The 12,663-nt window shown below is 38.1% G+C and overlaps 1 protein-coding gene across 1 annotated transcript in view; it reads right to left on the bottom strand.

Moving 5' to 3' along the window:
• Positions 1 to 12,663, bottom strand: part of jupa (junction plakoglobin a) — a 36,027-nt gene that overhangs the window by 12,184 nt on the left and 11,180 nt on the right. The window contains exons 2-3 of the mRNA XM_007240135.4: positions 1,929 to 1,981; positions 1,563 to 1,730 (exon numbers count right to left, since the gene is read on the bottom strand). Of these exons, the coding sequence (XP_007240197.3) occupies positions 1,563 to 1,730; positions 1,929 to 1,941 (181 nt within the window). The 5' untranslated portion in view covers positions 1,942 to 1,981. The remainder of the gene's footprint in view (positions 1 to 1,562; positions 1,731 to 1,928; positions 1,982 to 12,663) is intronic.

Here is a 12,663-nt window from a genome sequence, read left to right as displayed (position 1 = left end):
ACTGTCAAATGACTGTATTTTACCTTGGGATGCGCAACTGAGCAGGGATACCACCCCGATTTGAAGACGGAGTGCAGAAGCAGAATAGTTACCGTATTTTATGGACTATAAGGCGCACCGTAAACTAAGATGCCTCTATTTTTTTTACATAAGTCTCACCAGATTATAAGGCACATTCTAAGCGACAATTATAAGGAACAAAGGTGTCACCATGTTGTTAATCTACACAGATTTCTCTTCTGAAAACTGTTTATCTGGGTATGTAAAGTGCTTCAGTTTATTTACAGTAAACTTAGATTTCCAATATTTCAATAGAGCAGTTAGCAGCAGTGTTAACTACAATTAGCCGGGCTTAGCGCTAGTAAATGCTACTGGACAGAGCTACACTGAGGAACCCTGAGTGTTCTGGTAAGCCAGGGCACTATCAGCTAGTGGCTCGTCCAACGCAGGTTGTTTTAATATGGTAAACACGAAGATTATAGTCTGATATACCTACCTCTGAACGGGAAAAGCACTAGCGCTGCAGTTAGCAGCAAAAATTACTACTGCTCCAACCTCTACTTCAGAAGAGTGGCTTTACTGCTATTTACAACCTGACTGGTAGAACTTATCATACATAAGGCGCACTGTCAAAAAATACTGTTTCCTTGCAGTTTGACAGTCATTATCTGATAGGGGTAATTAGTAGGACAATTTTAAGGAGAACAGGAGTTTGTTTGTGTTTTGTGGCATCGACAATGTTCGTGACTTATCAGTTTCTACATATGAAGTACTTCCAGAAAATTAAGTATTTTAGCTAGTGGAAACTTCACATCTTTCATATTTGTAACCCTATGAAAGTTATTTCTGGTGGCGAAAAGTGCAGGGCAGTCTACTAAGACGTGTTTAATAGTTCGAGGAGCATTACAGAATTGGCAGGTTGGAGCCTGCTTGCCACCCAGGAGGTGGCAGTGAGTAAGAGCAGCATGTTCAATTCGCCACCTCGCCATGATTGTCTACTAAGGAAGTCCATATTGCATTTAATATCAATGACGGGGGATATTTTATACAGTTTATTTTGTGGATTGCTAGACCATTCATTTTGCCATATTCTTCTACAGTGAACTTCGACTAGGCGGTAGGCATTTGTATTCGGAACATAGTTACAAGTGAGTTCCGGGTTGTTTACTGGGAGTAAAGCAGAAATTATGTACTTATTGTATCTTTTTCCTGCAGGAAAGTAAAACCAGGTCTTATTTGTTCAAACAAGGGACCCACGTTAATGACAAGCATAAAGTGAATCAAAGTATATTTTCTGATTATATCCAGATACAAAACTTGGGATAATCAGGTAATTATAGGTCATTATAATAACTTCTGAGATATAAAGTAGTGAGGATATGAGGTACAAGGATACTAAAACACAACAAATATTAACAGTCATAGTCTAAACTGAGATAGAGTAGAAAAAGCAAGTCAAAACATCAAGGTCTAAAGGTCAAGTTTGCATAAAACACACACACCAAGAGGTACTGAGTACTGGCTATATTGTGATTATATTGTGTCTGAGTGCAGCAGCTTACCTGCAGGGTTCTCTGTAACTGTGGTGGTGAAGGTGTATTTCTTGGAGCTGTATTCTGTGCCATCATCATCTGAGCGCACAGTGGTGGCTCCTGATTGGATTCCTGAATCGCCTGCATAATATGTCTTCTGCCATTCTGTAACCTTCACCACACCTTCACGCTCACCCACTACAACACACAGAAAGACACCAGTTAGATCAAACCGTTATCTAAGGGTAAAGCACGGTAACTAAAATTCAACAGTGTAATATTTACAGCCATTATATATATTTGTAAACAAATGATTCGGAAAAGTTTTTTATTGCACTATTTATTTTATATATTTTACAAACTCAGCAGATTTACATTTGAAAAAAAAAGACTTACTCTGCATTGCCATCTTCGCCTCCTTGGCTCAAGCCTAGTCCAAACTTTAAAACCTGCAAAAAAAGAAAGAAAAAAGGTGTCAATTATTTCAGGAAAGGGATAGCTAACTGTGTATGAAGCCCTATAATGTGTATGCTGTTCAATGAGCAAAGTCTCCTGGTAAGAGCATGAGCATGCATGTGCATACAGAGGTAGGAGAGGGAGGGGCACCGCTGTGTGAGAGGAATGCCAGCTGCAGATTTTTTTTTACCCCTGACCCCAGGCTCCACCCACAGCTTCAGCGTGGGATCGAAACGGGCAGCAGCGACTACAATAACTCATCAGACCGGCTCAACTTGATTCAGCCTTCACACACCCGTACACGCCTAATGCTGCCCTGAGGTGTCTTCCCCCTTAACTAAACCAATCTTACGACTCAAACCTCAAAAACTTTATTTAGTCCATCAGAATCATCAGTATTCACTGATGTAATATCTCTCTCTCTCTCTCTCCTTATGATACCTCTCACACACACAAACACACACTTACGAACTGAACAGGAACAAACACTCATAAGCTGGTTCATGAACTCAACAGGGAGTGTCTTTGCTTATCAGGTGAAATCTCATTTCTTCCTCTCTTCCCTTTTACTCCACAGCTTGACTGTACTTATTTCATCATTTTCATCATCAGTTTTTCTTTATTTCTCTTTTACACCTCCCCCCAGGCATTCCACCCAATTTCTCTTTCTTAATCTCCTCCCCACTCACTCACACACTTACACACAACCTGATACCACTGACTCATCACTGTGTCTTTGCTGTTCAATGACAAAGTCAGTGTGTCTGCAATTCTAATGACGTTCACACTACATGCTACAGACTTACAGGAACTACAATTTAGGTTTAATGACCTGAGTCATCATAAGTAGTCTAAAGTCAGTATTTAACCAACACATCACTTTCACATACAAGACAAATTTTTATTTACACTGATTCATAATTACTTTATATTAAATACAAAATACCTAATTTAGATGGTCCTGTGCTTACATAGATTCTATACCATCTATTCCTGTGTCAATTTACAATTAAGAAATTATCAAATACAAGTTAAGTGTTCTGACAGATTAACAAACTAAGTGAACATGGTGCACACTTTTAAATTAATCACTTAAGAACTAATAAATAAAACGAGGCAATCTGACATTGCAAAATATTTTACCACTAAAAACCAGGACAAAAAAGCTGATTTGCATATTGCAGATCATCATAACATTCATAAGTCTGATTGATTAATACCCCAATAATTAATGGATGCCTGTTTAGAATGGACTGACCCAGACTAAACAAAAAGCTGAAATTAAAGTTGTATTTTTCATGGTATGTTAGTTCTGCAGCCTTCTTGCCAGGGCTGGACGATATTGTTGATTATGTAAAACAAAACAAAACAAAACAAAACAAAACAAAAAAAATCTATATTCTAAATTTAGATTTTTAGTTATTACATGCATGATATTGGATGAAAATGTTTTTTTTTTTTTTAGCATTTTTTTAAATGCTATGCCCCTATCGATTGTATTGTAAGCCCATTGGGAGCATGATATTGGATGAAAATGTTTTTTTTTTTTTTTTTAGCATTTTTTAAAATGCTATGCCCCTATCGATTGTATTGTAAGCCCATTGGGAGCATTGGCTAAAAGCTCCCTGGGTATGCTGGGTGTGAACGAAGGTGGGCTATTCAACATATGTTTATACTCATCATCATTTTTCATTACTACACCCAAAGTCATTTCTCCTTTAAAAACACTGACTCACTACATATTTCTTCACATAAAGTGTATTAGTATTGTTTAATCAGAAGAGGTGTGATAAATTGAGTAAAAACTACTGAACTATCTAATGGGACAGTATTTGACAATTTTCTGGCGTGTTTTGTGTATTGTAAAAATGTCTTTAAATATCATTATATATATTTATATCTAAAGAATAAACAAACACACATCGCATGTCGTAATGTTATTTTCCAAAGTCGTAGTACTACAGTTTTTGCCACAGCAGCCACACTGTGGTGAGGGTTGAGAGTGCCTCAGCTAAACTGGGCTTCCAAACACAGCATTACTCTTCACAGCAGTAAACCATCCTCTGACCAGCAGGAATTTGACACTTGGCAGCTGCGCAGCCCAAAAGACATAATAAGAGCTGTGAACACTAGTTGTGCATGCTGTATGCTGAAAGCCAACATGTATACAATTAATAAAAAAAAAAAAAAAAAAAAAAAACAAAAACGTTAATGATATAGATGGGTTGGAAGTTCCAGCGATATTTGGGACAGACACTTGTATTTAAGAAAGAAAAAAAAAAAAAAAAAAGCACAGATCCAACTCTACAAATACTTGTCTTTAAAAAGAGGATACACTACTTAGTTTACTGCATTTAGTTTATGCACAATAGTTAGTAGTTTCTTTTTTTATGATTGAAGTATTGGAAGCAAAAATGCATCTAAAGCATCTGCTTAATTTCATGGTTTATAAAATTACCTGGAATTGCAGTTTTCTTAAAACAAGGATCAAGTTAAGTCGAGATGTTACAGACAGACTGCAATAAAATTATGTTCCTCCAGAATCTACACAATACAACATGGAACAAACGGCACAACATAGACAACAAAGTCCAAATGTGCAACAAATTGTAAAACATAGAACTAGAAAACTATAATAAATACAGCAGATATGAGGCAGTACAATCTACAAGTGTGTGGTGAGAATAAGATGCAGAGATATGGAACACACTGTGACATATAGGACATACAAGATCACAGCAGTTACTGTGGTATAGAATATATACATCATGGAGGAATATAGAGTTAGCAGCAAATATTGCTGATTGGTAAAGTTCTGGGGTTTTCCAAAGACAAACTTTTCAATTTTTAAATGCATCATCCAGAAATAAAATACAAATCCAGTGGAGCTTATTTGATTAATTTAATAATTAGAATGTTTTAAGATTTATTTTTTATTATATAACGCACTTCTATTACAGTAGATGTTAAAAACACTGAAAGCCTATCTGATATCCCTGACATGACTACGCCTACACAAACACCTGGTTTAGCGTCGCCATGGAGCTGATAAGAACAAGCACAAACACGCAACAGGTATGACTAGTGTCCTCCTCCCAAGCAACACATCACGCTGCCTCAACCTCCCGGTGAAAGTGTGGGTGTGACCACTTTCTCAAACAGCACAAACACACCCAGAATTTATAGAGACTTTGTGTACCCTGAACAGCTGTCATAAAGTACAGCTTCATTCCAACTGCTGTATTTTTTTGATTGCTTTTTAAAGCATTAATAATTCAGCATGGCCAACATACATCTGCACAAGTCAGCTTTTGCATGGTATGCGTAAGTAATGTACTTGTATGTTTATGTTGTGTGCGCTTAGATTTACTGAGTGAAGCCAGACAGTTAGGAACAGTGACGCCACTAAAAACAAGCTGACAAACTCTCTCTCTGCCTACATAATTCTTCCTGCAGTTGGTATTCTACCTCAGCTGACCCTTTTCCAGTCTTGGAGCCTGTGTACCAAGTATTACCAACAATAACATAGGCCTAGCTTGCTCATACAGTGACTTTTAACTCAATATTCCTGATCCTACTGCAGGCCAAACTGTGTCGTTCCAAAATGGTAACTTAACAGGTGAAACACAAAAGACAAAATATCAGTCATAGTATAAAAAGCTACATAAGGTACTGTAGGTTGGGGATGAGAATCACATGGCTTTTCATAATGCAAAATGAGCACTTTGTGACGATTGAAATAACAATATCATTATAGTCTGTGATACACAATATATATATATATATATATATACATATATATATACACTATATATATATGTATATATATATATATATATATATATATATATATATATATATATATATATATATATATATATATATATGTATATATATATACACATATATATATATTGTTTTGCTATATATATATATATATATATATATATATATATTTATATATATATTTATATATATATATATATAATTACTGAAGAGGTTAAACAAGGAATTATGAATTTACTGGTGTCAGTTTCACAATATCTGACAACCAATATACTTTATTGAAGGTTTACCAAGGTTTACTTGATTAGCGCAGTGAAGCAGTAACTTTAATACCTCAAAATGGGGAGTGCGAGTCTTAGAAGTTTTGATTAACTGTGTTTCAACAAAATCATAAATACCACACACATATCGATAAGATATGAAAAGAAATGTTTGAAACAATATATTGATTTATTGATCGATCCCTACAGCTAAAACAGCTCTAACCCATCGATGTATGAACTTCACAAGTCAAAGCAAGCATTCACTTTTTCAGCATTTTGTGCTACAGTAGGCCTAGATCTTTGGCAAGGCAGACTAGATGAACTAGCCATAGCTTCTTGCATATATCAATGTGTATTAAATGCCTAGAACACTAATTCCTGTTTCTGGTTTGCTTAAAGCGCTTTTGGTACATAGCCTACTGACCACTACATACAAGCAACAAGCCACAAGACTTTCCTGATGTTTTGATGTGAACTCACTATTCAATTGCTGCTTAACAAGCATAACTCACCACTTTGGTGATAAGGCAAATTGATGTTATCAATTTTAATGTCACTATATTCCGGGTGACTTTTTACATTTAAAAATTTCAGTGTAAAGGGCAGTAAATGCTGATCTGACCATAAACGCTCATTTCACCTACCCACATATCAGATATGCATCCAGTCCACATGTTCCACATGAAAATGTCTGAAATCTGATTTTAAAGAAAATTTACGCACATCTGATCTCTGCCACACCAAGGCAAAACCAAATCAGATTTGAATCACTTCAGCCTGGCAACTTGAATACAGCCAGGTTTTGTCCTCACAGCAACAACAATGGGGCATTTTCAGCTGCACTAGCCATGACAATAAATTAACTCGACAGACAGATGTGAGGAAATGGATACGATTGTTCCAAGGCTGCCTAAATATGGACAGATGTACAGTAGAGTGCTGATGCTGGCTGATAAACAGATAACACTCTGTGGCAAACTTTGGACTTCAGCCCAGGCTGAATGATGGGTTAATGAGTAACAGTCTCTCAATGCGCTTTCTGTTTTTCTGAGGAACAGACAAATTACTCAGACTGACATCCCTTCACTCAGTGCTGGCTGGTTTTAAGTTTCCTGCTCAATCAGACTACAGAGAAAAACACATACGTGCATATATAGGCCTGGACAATAATTCGATATCGGTATTTATCGCGATAAGAAATGTTTCAATAACGGTGATATCATTTTTGTGGTATATCGATATGTATTATTTACAGAATCTGTCACGGACAGGCGTTTTACTGGCGTCAGCTCGCCGCACAGCTGAACACAATCAGCCTCCGTAGCTGGACTATCTCTGTGCGTGATGTAATCACATAGGCACGTAGCCAGATAGGCTAGGCTAGGCTAGGCTAGATTTGGCTAGGCTAGGCTAGGCTAGGCTCGGGTCCGCTACGCATCTAAAATGCCTCGCGCTGGAGCCAAACGGAGCCGGGACGAGCGGATCCAAGGCTAAGGTAGGCTCGGTTCGCATCTGAAATGCTCCGCGCTGGAGTGGAACGGAGCGGAACCAAGCCGAGCCTAGCCTAGCCTCGGGTCCGCTCGGTCCGCCCACGGGTCCGCTCGGTCCACCCACGGGTCCGCTCGGTCAGCGGTCAGTCGCGGGTCCTCTTGGCTCCCAGCACGGGACATTTTTGATGCAAAATGAATGCCCCTGCCGCTTCCACAAGTGATCAATTGAAGGAGGGAGGTCTAATTCAGTGGTGAGGATTTGGTTCAACTCTCGAAGGTCTGCTAAACTTCAGTTTGCTGCAAATTGTGCCGGAGAGTGGAGCAGGTTAGCAGCGGTAACGTTAAAACATCTAATCTGTTCCACCACCTCAATCAGTTCCACTACATACAATATTTTCCTTATACTGGTTGAATCACTTTTATAGCGTATGTTGTAAGTTATTTAAGTTATTTAAAGTTAATGAATCCTTTAGGTTTGTTTATTTGACGGGGATATCATGTTCCTTTTATGTTTATAAAGAGTTCTATTTTGGCTGAAGCACTTTTGTAGCTTATATTGTAACTAAGTTATTTATAGTTGATAAAGCCTATAGGTTTGTTTATTTGACAGGAAAATCTTGTTGATTTTATGTATATAAAGGCTTCTTTTATTCTTTATCCTAGTTGAAACACTTTTGTTTTGATCTGTTAAATTTGTTTACAAAAGAATAAGAAGCTCTGCTTCTGTCCTAATTTAAAGTTATTTTTATTGGTACTAGTTATATAGGCTTATGTTTGACATGGATGTCATGTTTTTATTTTGCTATATGCAAATAAAATTGAGCATTGATTTATCTTGACTATTTTTTATTTCTTAAGTATTATAATGTTTTCGTGAAAGGAGGTTTCAAAGACTTAAATAAAATTTTCAGACAGTAGTAGGTACATATTTCCATTGCAGGGATTCTTCGCAGTTTTCTGTGGCCTTCTAAGTATTTATATCGATATCGAAATTATATCGTATCGACCGAAATTAAGGAATATATCGTGATATGAATTTTGGCCATATCATCCAGCACTATGCATATATTGGGTTCCGTTTAGTACTGGTACTGTCATTCCCTCTTTAAATCCCCCCCTTCAAAACTAACTGGTACACTCTCACTCTTACACTGCACTACTGTCTTGTGACTCTTGTCTCACGTATGTATATTATGTCTATATCTGCGACCTTGTTGTACTATACATTTAGTGTCTCTCAGTCTTTTATTATTTATATTTTTATTTTTCTGCACTTCTTGTAACTCTGGCAAGGAGAGTAACGCAATTTTAATGCTGTGTATGTCCAGTACATATGCAGTATTAATAATAAAACTACCTGACTTGACAAACACACACACACACACATATATTAAACTTCTTGGTTGATAACAATAGCCAGTAATTGTTGAGCAAATAACAATACAAGACACAGCTCATTTACATAAATGGAAAGAAAAACAAAAATAAACCCTAAATAAATCATAGATGAGACACTTAATTTGATGTAGTACATATATAATACATATTAATGCATAATATGCCTAAACTAGAATAATAGAGAAGTAAGCCATTTGTTTTTTACTTTGTATATTTTATGAAACAGTATAAAATTGCGAGCACATATTTTGCAGAGGGCTTTTAATTTAAGCAAGGGATACAGGAAGTGCTATAAGAGGAAGAGAGAAATAAGGAAGAACAGTAGAGACTAGTGAGTAAAATAGATTTTACAGCCTAAAAAAACAATCAATGAACAAGCAATGAAACCTAAATAAAACCTGTTGTGTACCGGCTTCATTATCTTTTATCAACACAATCAGGCATATCACATCGCACTGTTTGTTTCCTTTAATTCTGTGCCACAACATTTAGACAGCACTACATTAAATTAAAGCCAATTTGACACCACAGAAAGTCGTATTACATCACATTGTGACCTGAAATTTTGACAAAGAAAGGCAGTAAGAATTTTGTGAGACAAATCCTGTTACCTGTTACCTCTGCTAAGTTTACAATCCTAGTCCTGTACAGCTTTTATATTTCAGCTAAAAGACAGACAGTTTGTGAAATGATGCTTAGTAAACTAGGTAAACACATTTTAAGTGTCGCTAAACACTGCAACTCAACAGTTCAATAAGCAACAGAAACATTGGGTTTAAAAAGAACCAATCTAAATAATTGGGGGGTGGGGGGGGGGGGGGGGAGCGTACTGAACCCATCCACCCTGATGTCACAGCCCTGATGCCTCTGGGCAGGGTGGGTGTTTCTAGAGTGCTGGTGATTATTACACAGCAGCACTGAAATAAAACAGAGAACAAGGCCTAGCCCCACTAGCATAGCACCTCCCAGCCAAGCCCAGCCAAGCCCAATTCTCTATACACTCTAATCCTGGTGTGACATTCCTCACCCAGAGCATTCTCACACTCACACACACACATATCGCGTGCACACAGTCCCCCGCCACCCCCATTGCTCACTATACTACTCTTTCACTGGCTCTGACTCACTTTTCTCACTATCTCTCGACCAATCTCTCTTCCCAGCTATCTCACTCCCAGCCACACCCAAGAGTTAAGGGAACTGAGGCACACAAGCAAGAAGGCTGATCATTAACAGTCATGAACAAATCTGCAACTGCAATAAACACAGACACATACATTATCTCAGAGCTTCGCTCCGCCTCTGCTTCACCCCTCAGGGCTGACAAGAAGGACGGTCACATTTAGGTGGGGCTTGGGCTTGTTCAGCCGTTCCTCGTCTAGTTTGCACAATACAGTGTCTGAGCCACAATCATTTAAAGAATCCAGAAACTGCACAGTGGATTTAATGGCTGTAATTCTGATTTAATAAAAATGTATTTAAAAAAAAAATATTTTTTTCCACCATTTTTTCTGCGTGGAGTTTCTGGCAGCACGAGGTATAATTCCAAAATGCTCACAGAACGAGCCAATTTGAGGAGCATCGTTGATCCCTGCATTTCCAGACAGCTGTGTGCCATTAGCAAAAATGCTGCAAAATGATGGCCAATTTTCCAACCAATCAGCTGGGTTCATCTGAGACGTAGATAGACACAAAGATAGAGTGAGTACCCAAAGAATACAGCCTCTGTGTCTGATCTCCTCAATAGCGCTGCTCAGAATCCACACACACTCACACACACACACACACATACATACATACACACACACACTTAATGGCTCTGGAGGCAGACACAGCTACCAGCTGAGCCAGTACTGTTAAGAGCCTGTGGTTACTAAGTGGTCCCCAGACAGGAGCTAACTTCCGCTGGAGCATGAACGGGATATCGGCAATAGCAGGTGGCTAGCACCGGGCCATCCTCGTGGGGTGAACTTCAAGTAATAGTGAATTAAAGGAATTATACAACTCTCCCATTGAGTTAGACAGAATTGATTCTGTATAAGTATTCAGAAGGACAAAAATAATGGAAGCATTTTTGATGCACTATTAAATCGTGTTTTAAGGATTCAGATCAGTTTTCCTTCATAAAGAAGAACTATTTAACCAGGCCTTTATTAAAAAAAGTTTGTTGTTAGGCTATGCATCACATTGATCCATTTTTAGACAAACATTGCTCAGACGTAAATTTAGCCAATCCTGATAGTTGGTCCGATCACATGATCCTTAATTTCCATGAGTGGCACAAGGTCAAAACTCTCAAGTGTACACCATTTCACCGAGTACAGTGAGTATCAGCAAAGCTAGCCAAGACCACTAATGACCCTCTGACTACCAGCTCAGTCAGAAGTGCACTGTGAAGATCAGAGTTCCAGAGTGTTTTATATGCGGTAGAATTTAAAGTACATTTCCTCAAGAGACAATGCAAAGAACATTATAGAATCTTCTATGTATTGTTAATGCAGCATTCATTAGCGGCATTCAGTATCCTCAATATGTACAGGCTATCGACTGACCGTGCTAAAAGGTCAGAAACACTGATGGGTTCGCTGTCATGGTTCCCTATAAACCCCTTGCCTTTATTGAAGAACTCTTGAATGTAATCAATCAGCTAAGCCGATCTAGTGCATAAACTATGTTTCTTTCTATTTGTACTGGAGCTACAAGGCTAACATACTTATGTGACCTGCATAAATGCCAAAATCAAACACTTCCTGAAACTATGTTAAGTACTCTCAAATGGACTCGCTAATGTGGTTTCTGGAAGCGTATGACATGCAAAATTAATGAACCAAACATTTAGAGCAAGAAAAAGGAATGTGTAGATTTATTTAGCTAATTAATGCTCAATACACCATCCGTGCCCTCACAATACGTGACCATCGGCCTGTCATTACACAGCTCATTACACTAGCATTACAGTGGCAGCGCTGCATTATGCAGCAAAAATCACATTACGGGCTTGCACTGTGGTCACTTCCTGAAAAGAGAAGAAAAAGAAGAAGAGTAGGAAGAAAAAAAAAGTACATTTCCAAGCGTCTGGAGTAATTAGAGCCCTGAAGAGGATGCAGTGACTGCCCCAGAAGCTTCTCAAGGGAATGCAAGATATCTGCCACAGAACTGGCCTACACCATTAGTCACTGATGATAAGGCAGTAAATGGCTTCTTCAGCAGCATCTCAAAAGATGTCTCCCTGTTCATTAGCCCACCCAACGAGGAAACAATGAGCCATGTTTCAAATAATGATGGCAAGACAACACAAACGAAAATGACAAACCTCCTTAGAGAGGACAAAAAAAAAAAAATCAAGTCAATGTATTAACTTGGTTTCTCCTCAGGTCCCTGAGCTGATTTAATGCAAATATATAAACAAATACAACACAGGCATTACTGTTCATGATAACTCTGGTGTGATTTTTCCCAGAGGGGATCATAAAAGTATGATAAATCATGAGTCTTTATATGACAGATTCAGCAGTCAAAGCAGCCTGGGATCATGTGATTTCACTCAGGAGTGATAGTGATAGCTCTAGTTACAGCTTTACAGTCACTGGAGTTCAGCAAGCTTTGACAAGCTCTGGCATTCTTTCCTTTTGCACGAAGACGATTTGCATGGAAAAGCAAAGCTATTACGGCAGCAGAGCTGTAGAATAGTACAAGATCTGGATCTGCACAGACATGTAGCTTAAAACTGCACATCTT

This window comes from Astyanax mexicanus, chromosome 16 (genome assembly GCF_023375975.1).
Source record: "Astyanax mexicanus isolate ESR-SI-001 chromosome 16, AstMex3_surface, whole genome shotgun sequence".
NCBI lineage: Eukaryota > Metazoa > Chordata > Actinopteri > Characiformes > Acestrorhamphidae > Astyanax > Astyanax mexicanus.
The sequence above is the reverse complement of the archived record's forward strand: the minus strand, read 5'-3'. Positions and strand labels throughout refer to the sequence as shown.